The sequence below is a fragment of the Salvelinus fontinalis genome, chromosome 30 (assembly GCF_029448725.1).
Source record: "Salvelinus fontinalis isolate EN_2023a chromosome 30, ASM2944872v1, whole genome shotgun sequence".
NCBI lineage: Eukaryota > Metazoa > Chordata > Actinopteri > Salmoniformes > Salmonidae > Salvelinus > Salvelinus fontinalis.
The window spans coordinates 15,258,870-15,279,423 of NC_074694.1; the positions used below are offsets into that span (position 1 = coordinate 15,258,870).

The window sequence follows — 20,554 nt, forward strand, 5'->3', positions numbered from 1 at the left end:
CCACAATAATGACCTTAATGACACCATGGCTTTTATCATTAACATTGCAGTGACTCCACAATAATGACCTTAATGACACCATGGCTTTTATCATTAACATTGCAGTGACTCCACAATAATGACCTTAATGACACCATGGTTTTTATCATTAACATTGCAGTGACTCCACAATAATGACCTTAATGACACCATGGCTTTTATCATTAACATTGCAGTGACTCCACAATAATGACCTTAATGACACCATGGCTTTTATCATTAACATTGCAGTGACTCCACAATAATGACCTTAATGACACCATGGCTTTTATCATTAACATTGCAGTGACTCCACAATAATGACCTTAATGACACCATGGCTTTTATCATTAACATTGCAGTGACTCCACAATAATGACCTTAATGACACCATGGCTTTTATCATTAACATTGCAGTGACTCCACAATAATGACCTTAATGACACCATGGCTTTTATCATTAACATTGCAGTGACTCCACAATAATGACCTTAATGACACCATGGCTTTTATCATTAACATTGCAGTGACTCCACAATAATGACCTTAATGACACCATGGTTTTTATCATTAACACTGCAGTGACTCCACAATAATGACCTTAATGACACCATGGTTTTTATCATTAACATTGCAGTGACTCCACAATAATGACCTTAATGACACCATGGCTTTTATCATTAACATTGCAGTGACTCCACAATAATGACCTTAATGACACCATGGCTTTTATCATTAACATTGCAGTGACTCCACAATAATGACCTTAATGACACCATGGCTTTTATCATTAACATTGCAGTGACTCCACAATAATGACCTTAATGACACCATGGCTTTTATCATTAACATTGCAGTGACTCCACAATAATGACCTTAATGACACCATGGTTTTTATCATTAACACTGCAGTGACTCCACAATAATGACCTTAATGACACCATGGTTTTTATCATTAACATTGCAGTGACTCCACAATAATGACCTTAATGACACCATGGTTTTTATCATTAACATTGCAGTGACTCCACAATAATGACCTTAATGACACCATGGTTTTTATCATTAACATTGCAGTGACTCCACAATAATGACCTTAATGACACCATGGTTTTTATCATTAACATTGCAGTGACTCCACAATAATGACCTTAATGACACCATGGTTTTTATCATTAACACTGCAGTGACTCCACAATAATGACCTTAATGACACCATGGTTTTTATCATTAACATTGCAGTGACTCCACAATAATGACCTTAATGACACCATGGTTTTTATCATTAACATTGCAGTGACTCCACAATAATGACCTTAATGACACCATGGTTTTTATCAACAACATTGCAGTGATTAATGACCTTAATGACAGATTGAAAAGAAGAATACAAAAACATGCATCCTGCATGCAACAAGGCAACAAAAAAACCACATGGTACATTGACCTAAATGCAAAGCCTTATGTTTGGGACACATCACTGAGTAACTGCGTCCTTATTTTCAAGCATGGTGGTGGCTGTATCATGGTATGGGTATTGTTGACATCAGCAAAGACTGGGGAGTTTTTCAGGATAAAAAGAAACAGGATGGAGCTAAGCACAGACAAAATCCGAGAGGAAAACCTAGTTTCAAGGCCACTGGAGTTGTTTACCAAGAAGACAGTGAATGTTCTTTAGTGGCCAAGTTATAGTTTTGACTTAAATCTACTTGAAAATCTATGGCAAGACTTTAAAATGGCTGTCTAGCCATTGTCACCAACACCTTGACAGAGCTTGAAGAATTTTGAAAAGAATAATGGACAAATGTTGCACAATCCAGGTGTGCAAAGCTCTTAGAGACTTACCCAAGATGACTCACAACTGTAATAGCTGCCAAAGTTGTTTCTAACATAATATTGACTCGGGGAGGGGGCAGGGGTTAAATCAAGGTAAATTGGTGTTTTATTTGCCATTAATCTTTTTTTTTATTACAAAAATCTTTCATTTAGACATTACAGAATATTTTGTATAGATCATTTTCAAAAAATGACAATTATATACATTTTAATCCCACTTTGTCACAATGAAATGTGAAGAAATCCAAGGGGCGTGAATACTTATGATAGGTAAGTGTCATCAAATAAGTTAACAAGTACAGTTAAAGATTAATTACATATTACCATATTACATGTAAAAAGTGCAAAGCCTTTAAATTTGCTTGAAAAGATAACTGACTATCAAAACCTCCATTGTCTACACACCATAATTGAACTTTGAACGCTTGAAGAAGGAAGGGGTGTGGCTCCTATCTGAAACAGGTTTATGGCAGCTCTTGGCCTGTGAGCAAGTTTGAAGCCGGTGCTATTTGCATGAGAAAACTGGAATCCACACCCTCCCTCCACAGAGTGCTTCTCATGTTGAGACACCTCCTTGTCTTTGTTACTTCAGTTGGCAGATATCAGCTTTTGCTCCAATACGTCTAAACAGTCGGAAGAATACATTGAAAAATGCAGTACTGGAATTTATTGGGAAACTACAAGAGGATTTTTCTATAACTCATACTTTTAATGTAAGTAACTACTATAGAGTTTAACATTAGACTGTTGTGATACGGAATGTACAGTATGCTTTAAAATAATTAAATAGACTAATGAATGAATAACAATAGACACATGGACTAATAAGCATAACAATAAGCATAGCAATACGCATACCAATATACATAACAATATACATAACAATACACATACCAATATGCATAACAATACACATAACAGTATACATACCAATATGCATAACACTATGCATAACACTATGCATAACAATAGCATAACAATACGTATCATCCCTATTCATCTAAATATTTTCTCATAACAATTAAGAGAGTCTTGCAAAAATCAATGAAACACTTGTCTTTTGTTACTAGCACTGTCTTTGCTGATGGCTACTTTATGGAGGAGAAATTGTACTTGTACGTCACTTAGCAGACGCTCTTATCTTAGGGTTAAGTGCCTTGCTCTTTTCAACCTAGTCGGCTCTGGGATTCAAACCAGCACCCTTTTGGTTACTGGCACAAAGCTCTTAACTGCTAGGCTACCTACCACCCTTAAAATGACTGTGATATGTGGTTGTGCCATCTAGCTACCTAACGACGAATGCACTAACTGTAAGTCGCCTATGTATTAACCTTAAAGTCTCCATTAGGCAGGTTGACATTTATTGTCATGGTGAGTCTTGTCCTGGAGTTAGGACTGAACGATTTCCACTAGATAGGCCAGCTGCAAAGTCAAAATTGGCTATATTGTAAAAATTCCTGAAAACAAAAATGTGCTTTTTGGTCTTAATTTAAGGTTAGGGTTAGGCATTAGGGTTAGCAGTGTGGTTAAGGTTAGGGTTAGGTTTAGTGTCTCATTAGTATGCTGATTTGGTACAGCTGTTTCATTTATGGTCTCTAGCTAATGGTGGTTATAGGTGTCAGGTTTAGTGTTTATTATGTTTAACTACTTGATAAGCCTGAATGACATGTCATATTATGCTTCCTGCATTTTGTTTTCAACGCTCGTTCAAGGTTAAACAAATTCACCAGACAATTTGGGTGTAAACAGGGCAGCACCCACGTAACCGAAGTATCTTAAATGTAATTTGATAGCTCGAGGTAAGGTGAAAATCAGAGGATGTTAAATAAACACCTTTAATAATATCATTACCCCCCACCCTTTGATGTCTATATAGAGGCTGGAGCCAAGTTGGAATGTTTGTATTTCTTAGCTCTCAATTACAGAACGCTGCCATGCTCTACATCAATTAAGTGATGATGCCCGAGAACCCGGTGTTTGGAGGATATGTTGGCACGGTTGTTGTGCCAATATATCCTCCAAACACCACCTTTGAGAACATGATCACTTCTATACAACAGCTTATCAACATATTCAAATAATGATTGACATATTTTCATTAAAAACGTTATATTGATGATTTATTCATACTATTTCATCCTTCTACAAGATATAGTCCCGAAACAAATCTAGGGTTGCTGCCCAAGTCGGCTGGTTGTTCGTTCTATTGATTCGGTTGCCAGAGACTCAACCCAGTCGTTCAGTGTTTTTGTTCTGTATCTATGGATGTTCGTTTTACATTTACCATTGCCATACTGGCTGGCAACGTTCTTATCCTTTGCTTGCTAGCTAGCCAACTACGGCTAACTTACAGTCACGTCAAACAGTGCAGACAGAATAACAACAGTAGCTGCATTTGTTTAAGCTGCTTTCCAGTGACATTTATTTGGATACATCCATAACAATGAGCTAATGAGGCACGGTTTCATCTGGCAGAGAACATGTGCTCAGTCGTCAGGACACTGTTGTTCAGAGGAGCTAGCCAACAACACAGCTAACACAATCACTTCAAACTGAAGCTGGAAAGACTGCAAACTAGCTGCAATTGTTTCGTTTGACCTTTTTTTCAATTGACATTTCTGTGTATATATCTATAACATATCTATAATTGGCCTTTCTAGGGAGTTTTTCCTAGCCACCGTGCTTCTACACCTGCATTCTAGCTGTTTGGGGTTTTAGGCTGGGTTTCTGTACAGCACTTCGAGATATTATCTGATGTACGAAGGGCTATATAAAATAAAATTGATTGATTGATTGATAACAATGATGCCAGCTGATTCATGACTTTGACTGGCTGAAAAACGCTGCCTGCCTCTCTCTTTCGTTCAGACTGCCGACCCCTACACGTTCATTACTATGGGACAGTTGGAGATCGAATTTGAATATTGAAACAATGTCGGCGAGACAGACAGTAAGGTTAATACAAATCTCCGCTGTTGAAAACTAAATGTTTAAAAGAAATGTGAGATCATGTCTAGATGCTTTTTATAGAGGAGATGAAGTCCATAACTTCCTTGCCTGGGCTGATGGGACAGTGGTCAGACGGAACAGAGTAAATAGGCATTTTAACGGCATAGATTTAACCGCTGTTAATAGACACCGACTAGAATGTGCTTTTAACCAATCAGCATTCAGGATTAGACCCATCTGTTGTATAATGCTTAATGACATCTGGGTTTAAATTATATCTTAATAAAGGAATAGTTCTGGATTTTGGCAATGAAGCCCTTTATTTACTTCTCCAGAGAGATGAACTCGTGAATACCATTCGAGGGATGTAATTTCATGATAACTAGTTAGTACAAATACTATCTGTACCCGAAGACTTCCAGTCTTTGCGCTAAGCTAGTTAGCACTAGCTCTCAAAATTACCTCGAACTTCCTGCATACTGAGCACAGAGACATAAAAATGGTATCCATTGTCAAAATTGCGAACTATCCCTTTAAGATCTCCTTTAAACCCGGCTTTTATTAAGCATTGATGTAGAGCATGGCAGGGCTCCCTAATTGACTGCAGAGAAATACAAACATTCCAACTCGGCTCCAGCCTGTATATAGACATCAAAGGGTGGGGGGTAATGACATTATTAAAGGTGTTTATTTGACAACATCTGATTTTCACCTTACCTCGAGCTATCAAATTACATTTAAGATACTTCTGTTAGATGGGGCTGCCCTGATTTACACCCCAATTGGCTGGTGGATTTATTTAACTTTGAACAAGAGTATAAAACAAACGTGCAAAATGCAGGATGCATAATATAATATGTTAGCCCATTATTAAAACGTCATCCTGTCACGTTTTTGCAAAAGGTTAGTCATCAACAAATTGATGCTTATGTATACTGGCCATGCTCCCACCAAGATTTGCGGTGCCAATGGGAAAAGATAAGGATCAACCAATTGATCCTTATGTAAATACATTGCACTCAATGGGAAAAGATGAGTGCCAAAGGCTTGACGCTTATGTCAAAACATTGCAGTCAATGGAAAAGAGAAACTTCAACCAATTGATGCTTCTGTCAATACATTGCATTCAATGGGAAACGATGAGTGTCAACCTATTGAGTTTATGTCGATACATTGCATTCAATGGGAAAAGATGAGTGTCAACCTATTGAGTTTATGTCGATACATTGCATTCAATGGGAAAAGACGAGTGTCAACCTATTGAGTTTATGTCGATACATTGCATTCAATGGGAAAAGATGAGTGTCACAGGGTTGATGCCCCAAAGCTTTACAATGATGGTGAAAACTTGGGGAAATCCTGGGGTTAAGTGGATTAAAATCTTCCTAGAAGTTGGACAAACATGACCTGGGAAATGCCAAAATGTATTTTCAGTGAAAACATATAATTTATTTAAAGGAAGACACACTCTCTATCAGATTGTTTTTCTAATGCCTTGCTTCTTGTCTCTTTGACTTCAAGCATCCACCATCTGTAACAGAACGCACTAAGCCACTCTTATGATGGATTCCCAACAACTCTCCCTGCTGTCCTCCTTGAAGGAAGAGTTGAAGCCTGAAGATTACATTCAGCCCCACTATAAGGAGGCATATCGCCTTGCCATTGATTCCCTGGTGAATGACGGCAGAGAGAGCTACCAGGAGTTCCTCAAGTCCGAGCGGATAGGGAGCTTCCTCTCAGAAGATGAACTCCACTTCATCACTACAAACGCCTCACAGCCATTGCCTAGCAACCACGCAGAAGAAATTGATGGCCCAGCTCCGGACGCTGCGGCCAGCAAGTCTTCAACTGGAACGTACTGGCCTGTGGACTCTGACATAGCAACACCTGACTTGGAGTTAGGGTGGCCGGAGGTCATGCCTGATAGACTGCAAACCAATATAAATCTGTTCTTCCATCCACCCAGACTAAACAGACCCACCATCAAAGAGGTGATCCGGAAACACATTCAGGATGCCAGACAGGTAATCCTGCAATGTTTTGTGTCAACAACAATGGCAATGCTTATGGAGCTAATAGAGTTTATGGAATGCAAATCTTTTTTAAAAGCTGCTGCTCCTTTTTTTTTATGTATTATTATTATTGTTATTATAGTAAAATAGTATAGCATATACTATATAATTTATAGAATAATGTCTGTTCTTCAACTGTGACTGTCTCTTTGTGTGAACGTAATCGCTCCTGAATCACAAATTGAAACTATTCCAGGACAAAATGATTTACAGCACAACTCCCCAGCTCTCCCCAGCTCCCTTTTCTCCCAGGGCAGAATTATACCCACATAGTTCCTTTTCACTAGACAGGTGTGTCTGAGGTGGTATCACGGTGGGTCTATAAAATATATATATTTTTTACAATTTACCTTCATGAGTAGGTGCCGCAGCAACGAAAACTCACCCGGTATCCTTGAATGTGAGGTAACTCTCGTAGTTGTGGGTCAAATCCTGAGATTATACCATGTACAGATTATCCTGCTTCTAACCTTGTTCTCTGTGTGATTCACAAGACATTTTTAGACTACCATTACCAGAAATAGAAATGTAAAGATCAATAGACTTTTACCTTATGTTGCACAGCAGGACAGTACACAGATCATGGATTGCCTGCAGCTGTCATGCAAGAAATCTGTCAATGCTGTGTTCAAAGAAAGAACCGGTTGTACAGGAACTGGAATCATCAAAGGATGTTCCTGAAAACCTATCATCGTAGCAGTCATAACTACACTCTCAGAAAAAAAAGTTACCGAATTGTACTTAAAGGGGTACAAATTATTGTCAATGTAGTGCTACCCTGTAAGGTACATCCATTGTCCCATTAGTTATAAGTACATAATTGTACCCTTGCATAATTGTACCCTTACATAATTGTACCCTTACCTCAAAAGAGCCAAAAGGTACAAATGTGCCTTTTTAGGGTACCACCACAGTGACAAAGCCATTTGATAATTTTAAGTGGAAAAAAAGTACCTATTCTCTATGCCAAGTCCCTCACGTGTACATGCCTCTCCGCCATAAAACTTCTGACACCAATGTAGCAAATTGAGAGGATTTTGATCTACTGTACTTTGCCCTAACTGTACCCTTTATTCTGAGAGTGCACTTTGAATCCTATCATGCAGTCATATAATCTGTTGGCTATGCAATGCCAAACCCCTGATAATTATATTTGCTGCTTCATCCGCTTCGGTCAAGGATGGGTTATTTTGAACATTTACAAATCTCCTATCAGAACACTCAAACTATAGTTTTACTGTAGTTTCTCATGTGATTTAGTCTACATTGTCTAGCTAGTATTAGCTACAAGTATTCCAAATACATGAACATCTCATTCCAAAATCATGGGCATTAATATGGAGTTGGCTCCCCCTTTGCTGCTATAACAGCCTCCACTCTTCTGGGAACGCTTCCTCTAGATGTTGGAACATTGCTGCAGGGACTTGCTTCCATTCAGCCACATGCATTAGTGAGGTCTGGCATTGATGTTGGGTGATTAGGCCGGGCTCGCAGTCGGCGTTCCAATTCATCCCCAAGGTGTTAGATGGGGTTGAGGTCAGGGCTCTGTGCAGGCCATTCAAATTCTTCCACAACGATCTCGACAAACCATTATTCTTCCTTCAACAAACTTTACAGTTGGTACTATGCATTCGGCCAGGTAACGTTCTCCTAGCATCTGCCAAACCCAGATTCCTCTGTCGGACTGCCAGATGGTGAAACGTGAATGATCATTCTGGAGAAAGCGTTTCCACTGCTCCAGTCCAATTGCGGCGAGCTTTACACCACTCCAGCCAACGCTTGGCATTGTGCATGGTGATCTTAGGCATGTGTGTGGCTGCTCTGCCATGGAAACCCATTTCATGAAGCTCCCGACGAACAGTTATTGTGCTGACGTTGCTTCCAGAGGCAGTTTAGAACTCGGTAGTGAGTATTGCAGCCTGTCTGCAATAGGCTGAGAGAGGCTGGACGGAGGGCTTGTAGGCCTGCTGTAAGGCAGGTCCTCACCAGACATCACCGGCAACAACGTCGCCTATGGGCACAAACCCACCGTCGCTGGACCAGACAGGACTGGCAAAAAGTGCTCTTCACTGACGAGTCGCAGTTTTGTCTCACCAGGGTTGATGGTCGGATTTGCGTTTATCGTTGAAGGAATGAGCGTTACACCGAGTCCTGTACTCTGAAGCGGGATCGATTTGTAGGTGGAGGGTCCGTCATGGTCTGGGGCGATGTGTCACAGCATCATCGGACTGAGCTTGTTGTCCTTGCAGGCAATCTCAACGCTGTGCGTTACAGGGAAGACATCCTCCTCCCTCATGTGGTACCCTTCCAAAATGATAATGGCACCAGCCATAGTGCTCGTTCTGTGCGTGATTTCCTGCAAGACAGGAATGTCAGTGTTCTGCCATGGCCAGCAAAGAGCCCGGATCTCAATCCCATTGAGCACATCTGGGACCTGTTGGATTGGAGGGTGAGGGCTAGGGCCATTCCCCCCAGAAATGTCCAGGAACTTGCAGGTGCCTTGGTGGAAGAGTGGAGTAACATCTCACAGCAAGAACGGGCAAATCTGGTGCAGTCCATGAGGAGGAGATGCACTGTAATACTTAATGCAGCTGGTGGCCACACCAGATACTGACTGTTAATTTTTATTTTGACCGCCCCTGTAAGGACCGACGCTGGACAGGAGAAGCAGGTACGGGCAGTCAGACATTTATTCGGGAACAGACATAGAACAAGACAGGAACAGCGTCGGCACACGGGTAACACGGACATATGACAAACAATGCAGCAGCGGGGAACAGAGCTGGGGAACTGACAAATATAGGGGAGGTAATAAATAGGTGATTGAGTGAGTCCAATATCGCTGATGCGCGTGACGAGGGAAGGCAGGTGTGCGTAAATGATGGTGGCAGGAGTGCGTAATGCAGGACAGCCTGGCACCCTCGAGCACCAGGGAGAAGAGCGGGAGCAGGCGTGACACCCCCCTTTGTTCAGGGCCAATAAACTGAAAATAAACGCAGTTGACAGTGAGAGGTCGTTTTTTGGTTGTTGCTGAGTTTAGTATGTAATGGTATACAAATTATTTTCATAAATCATCATGTTTTTCTGTACTTCTGGTTCTAATTTGTGTTGTTATTGTCCCTTCTTTCCCTACAGGTTATTGCAATTGTAATGGACATTTTTACAGATGTGGATATATTCAAAGAGGTGGTTGATGCCTCCACCAGAGGAATTCCAGTGTATGTGCTTCTGGATGAATTTCATCTGCAAAGCTTTCTCTTAATGGTTGAGAATCAAGACATCCAAATCCCAAAACTTAGGGTAAGTTCAGAGCCTCTGCTACAATGGTAACGTATGCAGGTAGAGATCTATATGCATCGACTGATCATCCTCTCATCGTATAAACAGTATTGATTCAACCACTGACAGTAGGCCCTCAAAATGACAGACTGAAGAAGTCAAAGTCTCACTCCTCCTGTTTTTGCAGGGTGAGGCAGTTTAAAGGGCGAGGTAGTTATTACCAGAGGGATGAAGCTGTTCTGGCTCGCAGTGGCCCAACGCCCTATTAAGACACTTTATGTTGGTGTTTCCTTTATTTTGACAGTTAACTGTATTTATTACCAGAGGGATGAGGTATTTAGCACACAGCAACCACACCCTTTAAGTATATTCACAAAAGGGCGACAGTTAGTCTAGCATTTAGAGTGTTGGGCCAGTAACCGAAAGGTTGCTTGTTTGAATACCCGAGCAGACAAAGTGAAAAATCTGTCAATGTGCCCTTGAGCAAGGCAATTAATCCTAATTTGCTCCAGGGGTGCTGTACTACTATGGCTGACCCTATAAAACAACCCATTACACTGCCCCTATCTGGTGTATGTGACAATAAACCTTTTCTTTTTTTTAATATATATTCAAGCTTTGCATAAAGCGATGTGTTACCATGGAATGGTCTTAGTAACATTCCACTGACTCTCTTGGTCTACAGAACATGAGAGTACGGACAGTGAAGGGTCAGGATTACCTCTGTCGTTCAGGAGCTACATTTCATGGAGCAATGGAGCAGAAGTTTCTGTTGGTGGACTGCCAAACAGTGGTGTATGGATCATACAGGTAAATGGAGATAGGAGCTCAGGGAGAAGAAATGTCCAATAACCTGACCCTATTGTTACTCTTAATGCAATCCAGTTTCCTTGGGACGTCCCTAACCTAAACCCTAACCTTAACCCCTACTCTTACCCTAACCTTAACCATATCAACTTCAATGGGCGTGACGTCAGAGCTGGGACGTCCCAAGGAATCCGGATAGCAAGTACACTATCGTTACTGTATGATAATCTAGCAGGTCAGAAAAGGCTTTTCCAATATTGATTAAAATGTTCTTTAGATATAAATGAAAGGCACTTTATTGAGTCCTTATCATGTTCTTTCTTTGTATTATGACAGTGACTATTTGATCACGATAAGGGTAAGGCTTAAAGGGATGGTTTTCTGAATATTTATCCCAATCATAATTGTTTTCTGTAAACAATGAATGGAAAATGAGAATGAAATCTTGGACAAAGTTTTTAGGAAAAAGCTCTGTTCCAAAATGTTACATGACAGGGCTGTCTGTAGAGCCTGTATTTCAATTCTATATGGAATAAGAAAACATTTAAGATTGGGCAAAAAAATCGAAAAGGGTTCACTTTTCAAAAACATAATTTTTATGAGGTAGGGGCTGATATATTCCTAGAATACCTATGGGTAACAGATAAGGCAATATTACTTTTTTATTAATATTTTACTTTAGACAGCCTGAAGGCTTATCTTCAATACATCTTCAACAATTTACTGATATTGTGAAACTGTCTACCTCTGTTGACCGTGTGCAGTTGACTGAGATAAAAATGACTGTTATTTCATTTTCACTGAAGTAATTGCTGCTCTCTGTTTATTCTTCTTTGCCTAGCTTCATGTGGTCCTATGAGAAAATCAACCTGAGTATGGTGCAGGTCATAACAGGCCAGCTGGTGGAGTCCTATGACGAGGAGTTTAGAACGCTCTTCGCCCGTTCCTTCGTGCCAGCAGTTCTCACCCCTCCCGAGACCGTGCTACTAGAACGGAATGGAAGACATGCTCGGGCAAAGTATGCTTCTGAATCCAGACAAGCCTTTGAGAGGAAGGACCAGTTGAGACATACCCTGGACACAGTGTACAGGAAAGCCTGTGAGAGACAGATGGGCATGACGAGCCATATCGGAGAGATGGAGGAGAGACTTTATGACAAGGAGCCATTTGAACACAGACCCATGATAAATCACGGCGAGAGTGTTCAAAACCGCATCCATCAGTTCCAGTCTGCAGAGACTGTGAACTTCCTGAAAAGGCACAGTTATGCTGGGGAGAGACAAGAAGTCCCATATGTTCCACACAACACAAGGTATGGGGCAAGCAACTGGAACGTGGCTGGAGATGGAGGTAATCACTGTGCTCCTGGAAGAAGCCACTTTTCCAATGCTTTGGAAGACCATTCTCAGGGGGCACAGATAATCAGAGGTCGCAATTTTCGCCAGTCCTACCACGGGAATGACAAACAAGTCCGCTCTATGCAGCAGAACATGCCGACTTTGAAGAACACAGCTAAGTCCTTCTTGCGCACATATAGGATTGAGTCTTACCTCAATAACACTGATGATCCTATTGGGGAATCCTGTGACTATCTGGATCAGTATGAAGCACAGGAAAACAAAACTAGCTCATTGATTCCTTCCAGACTTAGGTCATCCCTTGTTTTCAAGTCCACTATTCCAGAGAAACCGGAGACAAACAGTCACTCAAACAACTCTTCCTCTTCCATACGTCAGGTCGACCCCTCTGCAAAGCCAAATAATGCACCGTATTACTCTTCAATGCAATTGCAATGGAATCCAGCAACATCGATGGAAAACAGAATGAGACAAGATGAATACATAATGAAAAGGCGGAGTCTGCAGATTTTGGATGATCCTAGGAATAACATTGGCTATGGCCCAGGAAGAGACCCATATCAGTCGGTCTATGCCTGCCTGGGAAGAACCAAAGAGGGACTGGTAATGAAAACCCCTGAGCTCCTTCAAGATAACTGGCACAAAAGACACAGTGTGGCAGACTCAAAGACCAACAGTGACTACAGAGTCAATAAAGAGTCCTCCAGTCACATGTACGGTAGGGCCTTTGGGAGGAGTCAGCCAGATGGTGGTGGAATAAGATTGGGTGCACAGAATGGAGGATATTCTTCAAATTTGAACAAGGATCAGAGATCTGTCTCTCATTATGACGTCAAAAACGTTGTGGACACAAAGCCTCCCTACAGAACTGTGTCTGCAGCAGCCATTGATATGAACAGCAAAGAGCCTACCTCCAGAACTGTGTCTGCAGCAGCCCTTGATATGAACAGCAAAGAGCCTACCTCCAGAACTGTGTCTGCAGCAGCCCTTGATATGAACAGCAAAGAGCCCACTTACAAGTCCACCAGCACGGCATTGGGTTCACCACATTTCCTCAAGAAGAGCACCAAGCAAATCAGATCATTGCTCAAAATACCGGAGAAAAAAGGGGGTTCCCCTAAAAGGGGTGGTAGCTCAGACACCATAGTCACTGACGAAGAGGTACAAAGACCAGAGAGAGAGGGGAAGGTTGCATCACAGAGTAGCATGCTCCAGATGGACAAGAATCACTGTGCAGATGATATAGGGTTATCCTCAACCCCTCGTTTTAGCACTGAAGAGCTGCACCAAAATCTTCCTGACAGAACTAAATCCATGGGGACACAGGGGCAGCATACTTCCATTGATAAAACGCATGAAAGAGCAAGGCTTGCGTCAGGAAATTGGCGTAGCGATCGGGGTGGCGATAGTCGTTTGTATAGCAGATTTGAGCCTTTCTGTTCATTGGAGAAGGAGCGACCCCATTCCTCACAATCTGCAACAGGCCCTGCCCCCATACACTCCCCAGAGAGGACCAAGAGCATGTACTCTGCTAAAAGTAGCTTCACCAATGAACAACACAACCACACTGGCCAGCAGACATATAGCCACCATGAAAACAAACTGGGCAAATTCATACAAAGAGTGGGGCATTTCATTCACAAAAATAAGTAGTAGAAAAGAAAGTTAGCATAATACAACATGGATTACTGGTCAAATTTACAAAAGCTTTCAAGGGCCCAATCAAATGGTAGGCAGAGTGGAAACAGTGTACTGCGCTATTTAACTTGAAAACTGGTTACATGAAGAGATTACATCCTTTTAGGACTCTTTAAGGCAATTACAAACAGATTTTTACTTGAATTAAGGGGGGGGTGGGGGGGGGGGGGGTCAGCATGGTCCAGGACAAGGCATCACGGACTGTGAAATCAAGTCAGGGGCCCACAGTGTCAGTCGGAACAGCAGAACTGGATCAGCAGCACGGCCAAGTGAACAGGGACCACATGAGGTTGGTGGCAGCTTAATTTGGGAGGCAGGGCTCATGATAATGGCTGGAGCGGATTCAGTGGAATGGTATAAAATACATCAAACACATGTTTGATGCCATTCCATTTGCTCCATTCCAGCCATTATTATGAGCCGTCCTCCCTTCAGCAGCCTCCAATGACAGGGACAGCCAGGAATTGGCAGGCCAGGTTGCTCTGAGGCACAATCCAATGTCCTTGTGGTAGGGGAGACAGAACTAGAAGGGAATTAGTGGTCAGCGGCAGGGAATCCGAGTGGGGAGCCGGCCAAGCAAAGACAGAAAGGGTGGCTCGTCACTCCAGTACCTTGACGTTGATAAGTCTTCAGTCCAAGACTAAAAGAGGTAAGATAAAAGTGTGTGTGTGTGTGTGTGTGTGAGTGTGTTTGTACACTTCAGTGTGGGGAAACACTGAACACAAATTTGTTACATCTTATTTGCTCTTCGAGTCGAAGAGTGCTTTAATATGTTATGCTTTTTGGTCTTTAATACATCAAAGATATATATTCTTCATAATATATCAAAGCCATTGGCATTTTTTTTAAAACCCAGAACCAATCAGCTGCTCGATGGCTGTGATGAGAGACTAAACGTTCATAATGCAGTAGCTTCATATCCATTTAAAACACAGGAAATATTTTAATTTTAAAGATGTCTTCACAATAGCAACTCTGATCAAAAGAGTGAAAACAATCTATTTGTTAGCCACAATATCAGAAAAACATATCCAGAGTACAGGATTTACAGTGTGTACATGTGAATTGCATGATTGGGTGAATTAGTTAGTCTGTCAAAACCTAATGCCGCTTTTGTCATCATTGCAGTGTCTGGAGTGTTTTGGAGTGTTTTTTTTCTTGGAAAAATGTCTTGGCAAAATATGCTTGGATTTTACAGGTGTTGTGGGAAATGCAGTGGTATTATGAGGGACTAATTTAGGGAAATGTACATTGTGTGTCAAATATTTGACCTGTACAAACACTGACAAAGTTGGTTGAAAAATATAGTTGCTTTTTCCAAACAAATGTGACATTGTGTTTGTGTTAGTGCATCCTACAGTACCACCATGAGGTGAAGTATTTATTTCAGTCTGTTTAAGCTATGGAATAGTTTTTTGGCCAGGTTGTATGTGTTCGTATTCAACCCATTCCTCTGACAAGCTAAAGACAATTTCACAGTCAACATGATACATAAGCATGACTTGAATAGAGCACAGCATTATTTTTGCGTTTTGCATTCCACTGATTCTGGACTATTTGAACTACGCTTTTTTGAACCATGCCTTTTCATTAGACGGGGTTCCTACTGTCACTAAGTACTTCAAGACCTCAATGTTTCACATCACATAGAAAGTGTATCATTCAATGTGAAATTCACAGAGTGCATGCATGCAGGCATTCAGCTGCTTGTAATTGATATGGGAATAATTGTCATTGCATCAGGTATACAAGAAATCACATTCATAATAAAATGGGGGGGGGGGGGACATATGATGGATGGAAGGTTGGGAATTGTTCTATTGAAACTTTTTTTAATCTGTGTTTGATAATATGATGTTGGTATTTGCTCTCGAGAAGCATAAGTGAACACTTAGCCCTTTTATAATTTGAATTGAATTACCTGTTGTTGCGTTGTGTTTTCCATCTTTAGTAATGATGAGAATAGATATTGTCCAATAGATCTGTTATAATTTAGAGCTATGAGGTCGGAATTATGAGATTGTAGTTTACAAGAGGCTTCTATGGAGGTCAGCATTATGACCATCAAGTCAGAAACATTATTTTGTAATGTCGCTAGGAAGATGTGTCATTGTCATTTTCCCACTGGGTTTCTAATTTGTGCAATATGTAATATATATGCAATGGAATAAACTGCTTCCAAAAGCCTCTCATAAGTATACATGTATATTGTTATGTTCCACTAAGAACATTATGCGCCATTACGTGCCATTACGTGCCATTAAGCTCAGAACAAATAGGAGTTACTGTACAAATACATGTGGTCACTAGTCTGATCAAAATAATTATTTATAAATCAGTAGATTAGAGTGTTTATGGGAATTACAAAAGTATAGAGTCTCTTGACTATATTTTATATGCAATAATAAGAATATATGCTATTTAGCAGCCACTTTTATCCAAAGCAACCAGGGCCGGCTCTAGTCTTTAGGGGGCCCTAAGCGAGAATTGGTTGGGGGGCCCCCACCAAGCGGGCAAAAAAAATGTGACCTCCCTTGACAGAGGAGAATTTTTTTGTTTGTTTTAAAGTGAATTTCCTGCAATTCTAAACATTTTGCCATAGGGTGCAAAGAAAATGTTAAAGTTTTAAAGCAAGTTTTCTGCATTTCTATATATTTTGCCGTGGGGAGTAGAGAACAAAAGATCACAACTGCTGATGCACAACCAAATTTCGAACTTGCACCTTTTTTATTCTACTATTCTAACTCTCTAGCGGCTGGGGGCCCTAAGTGACAGCTTATGGCGCTTATGCCTGGAGCCAGCCCTGAAAGCAACTTACAGTCAAGCATGCAAGGACAGCTACGCCACCCCACCCCATGAGACCTGTGTTTGCTGATCTATTTATTGTAAATATTTCATTAACCTTGGAGCTCGCATAGCTAATGATGAGGGAAGAACATTTAATGTCAAACTAGTTGCTGCAGGACAGTGGGACAGGGTTGGGAACAATTCAGGAAGTACACTGAAATTCCAATTCTCTTCAAAGCTTTTCAATGAGGAAAACGTGTAATTGGAATTTGGTTTACTTTCTGAATTGACTAGAATTTAAATGGAATGGACCTGCAGTGGGATAAAGCAACATAGTGTCCAATAATATGAAAAACAGACATGACTATTCTTAAAGACCCAGTTGAAAACTTGTTATTTAATGAGGACACTGCCACAACTGGAGGTCTGCTTGTTGGATTTTTATTTGCCCTGCGCACGAAGAGACAACCCACAATATGTTAGCCCTTGGCGCAGTCACAGCTCTCAGGCATCTCGCTAGCTGAAGGTCAGGCAAGAGAGCAATCAAAAGGAAATAACTGGTGCTGCGTGCACACATTCAGTGCACAACAGCACACAATACAATACAAGTAAAATGATATACAACATAGTTTGGTTGTATTCATCAACCTGCCCATCTAAAATAAGCACTGGGACCACATAACTGAACCCATAAAGCTGATTTTTTTAAGTCACACATGCCCACTGGGCTAGTTTGCGTCCCACCACAACCCACCAGAATGATGTCTGAAGGAGCTAGAAAGTTCCCCTCTACCACTCCCGCCTCTCTCAACCGAGGTATAATATCTGCACGCAGAGTAGTAGCCATGGACCCACTATCTAACATCCCCTTCAGCTCAACTTTATCCTGTACTAGCACGGTGGTGTAAAACAAACGGTCATTCTGAGTAATTGTCATTGTGTTCTGAAAAATGACTGTTGTTGGGTACTGACAAAAATAAGAATAAACAGATTGGATATCATCATCAGTGGAGGAAAAATTAGACTGCCCCACATTGCCCTCCTCAGAATGGAGGCTTTCTAGTTTTCCTGATACCTGCTGGTCTGTCCACATCCAGGGCTCTGTTGCTGACCAGTCTCACTAAAGTCAAAGCTCATGTGGCCAGGAGAGAAGCACTTGAAACACAGCTGGTGCAAAGACGGCAGCCACCTGCTGTGAAAGTTGTGTTCTATATGCTTAACGCTCCCTGAACAGTTCATCCAAACGATCCTGTATCTCACTGGCTGTCCAGTCATGAAGGGGTTTGCTTTTGAACACTTGGGCCAACTCTTTATCAGGACAGTTGCGTACAAACATGACTGCCAACTCTGAGCACTGTTCAGCTGCCTCTGCAGCTTTGTTAAGCCTAATCCAGAAATCTAGTGGATCCTCATTAGCATATGGTTTGATTGAATAGAAATTTAGCTAATGGCATACCTGAGCAGACAGTATCCCCAAAGTGTTGCTTGAGAACACTGAACACTGCCTTAACATCTGTGACAACAGGGCTGTTACGCATCCAGGCTTTGGTCACATCCTGTGCCCTCCGCATGAGCCTAGACATCACCTCCCCAACATGCTCAGACCCAGTGTAACAGCTCTTCTCTAGGTAGACTCCCATTAGCTCCTCCCACTCCAGGACAGAGTACTTATCTGAGCCATCACCCCTAAAGAAAGGTGGAGCACTAACATCTGACTTCACAACCAGATTCAGCTTGGACGTATCAATAAAAGTTGACCCACATTGATCAGACAGGGGAAACTGCTGGGGTTGGTGAGGGGGATGGGCAAGAGAAAGACTTGAAGCCCCAGGCTGCAGTTAACTTGCTATGATTGGTTCAGAGATAGGAGAATCTATATGCTTAATAAGGTCACTAAGCTGACTCGGACATGTCCCATTATTACTGAGGACTGGTGATGATGGTACATCAAAAGATAAAGATGGGATACCCTGCTCAGGTGGAGTAAACAGCCTACCCCTCTCAGTGCAAGAAAGATCTTGTACAACGCTTTGTACTACTCCCTTCACAGAACAGCGCAAACTGGCTCTAACCAGAACAGAAAGAGGAGTGAGAGGCCCCGGTGCACAACTGAGCAAGAGGACAAGTACATTAGAGTGTCTAGTTTGAGAAAGAGACGCCTCACAAGTCCTCAACTGGCAGCTTCATTAAATTGTACCCGCAAAACACCAGTCTCAACGTCAACAGTGAAGAGGCGACTCCGGAATGCTGGCCTTCTAATGTTTTACTCACGCCAGCCACGGAGAAGGAGAGGGGGGTATGCAGTCCTTGTTAGCGGGTCACGATGATGGCCCTGTATTTTCCTCAAAGCGGGCAAAGAAGGTGTTTAGTTTGTCTGGAAGCATGACGTCGGTGTCCGTGACTTGGCTGGTTTTCTTTTTGCAGTCCGTGATTTCCTGTAGACCCTGCCACATACGTCGCGTGTCTGAGCTGTTGAATTGCGACTCCACCTTGTCCCTGTACTGGCATGTAATTTGTTTGATTGCCTTGCTGAGGGAATAACTACACTGTTTATATTCAGTCATATTCCCAGATCTCTTTCCATTGTTAAATGCTGTGGATCGCGCTTTCAGTTTTACGCGAATGCCGTCATCCCATCCACGGTTTCTGGTTAGGGTAGGTATTAATAGTCACAGTGGTAGTTTAATAGTCACAGTGGGTACAATCGGAATATATTCCAGTCCGCCTGATCAAGACAATCTTGAAGCGTGGCTTCCGATTGGTCGGACCAGCTTTGAATGGTTCTCGTCACTGGTACATCCTGTTTGAGTTTCTGCCGATAAGACGGTAGTTAGCACGATGACCTCGTGGACGGATTTGCCGAATGGAGGTCGGGTTTCGTATGCATTGCGTAAGTTAGAGTAGAAGTGGTCGAGGATATTTCCCATGCACGTAGCACAATCATTATGCTGGTAGAATTTAGGTAGCCTTGTTCTCAAATTTGCTTTGTTAAAATCCCCAGCTACAATAAATGCAGCCTCAGGATATATGGTTTCCAGTTTGCATATAGTCCAGTGAAGTTCCTTGATGGCCATCTTGATGTCTGCTTGAGGGGGAATGTACGCAGCTGTGACTATAACTGACGAGAATTCTCTTGGTAGGTAAAATGGACAGCATTTGATTTGAAGGAATTTTAGGTCAGGTGAGCAGAAGGACTTGAGTAGCTGTATGTTGTTATGATTACACCATGAGTCGTTAATCATGAAGCAAACACTCCCGCTGTCACGGCCGTTGAAAGAAGAGGACCAAGGCGCAGCGTTGTAAGCGTACATTTTCTTTTTATTTGAAAAGACGCCGAACAAAACAATAAACACTACAAAACAAACCGTGAAGCTAAAGGCTATGTGCCATAAACAAAGTAAACTTCCCATAAAGACAGGTGGAAAAAAGGGATACCTAAGTATGGTTCTCAATCAGAGACAACGATAGACAGCTGTCCCTGATTGAGAACCCTACCCGGCCAAAACATAGAAATACAAATAATAGAACATAGAATACCCACCCCAACTCACACCCTGACCAAACCAAAATAGAGACATAAAAAGGATCTCTAAGGTTAGGGCGTGACACCCGCCCTTCCTCTTCCCAGAGAGGTGTTTATCTCTGTTGGCGAGATGCATGGAGATGCCCGGTGGCTGAACCGATTCCGACAACATATCCCGAGAGAGCCATGTTTCCGTGAAACAGAGAATGTTACAATCTCTGATGCCT

The 20,554-nt window shown here is 41.8% G+C and overlaps 1 protein-coding gene across 1 annotated transcript; it reads left to right on the plus strand.

The window, feature by feature from the left end:
* The first annotated feature begins 2,434 nt into the window (after positions 1-2,434).
* fam83b (family with sequence similarity 83 member B) lies at positions 2,435-14,160 on the plus strand. Its single transcript, XM_055889846.1, has 5 exons — positions 2,435-2,567; positions 6,325-6,827; positions 10,011-10,175; positions 10,840-10,964; positions 11,803-14,160. Exons 2-5 carry the CDS (start codon positions 6,363-6,365, stop codon positions 13,970-13,972), a joined length of 2,925 nt encoding a protein of 974 aa, XP_055745821.1. The 5' UTR covers positions 2,435-2,567; positions 6,325-6,362; the 3' UTR covers positions 13,973-14,160.
* Positions 14,161-20,554: the final 6,394 nt, after the last annotated feature.

What these genes read in the sequence shown, in the direction of transcription:
- fam83b (XM_055889846.1), top strand. Translation starts at nt 6,363, where the DNA reads ATGATGGATTCCCAACAACTCTCCCTGCTGTCCTCCTTGAAGGAAGAG. An exon ending in ACATTCAGGATGCCAGACAG is followed by an intron (nt 6,828 to 10,010) that starts GTAATCCTGCAA and finishes CTTTCCCTACAG; the next exon opens with GTTATTGCAATTGTAATGGA. An exon ending in TCCAAATCCCAAAACTTAGG is followed by an intron (nt 10,176 to 10,839) that starts GTAAGTTCAGAG and finishes CTTGGTCTACAG; the next exon opens with AACATGAGAGTACGGACAGT.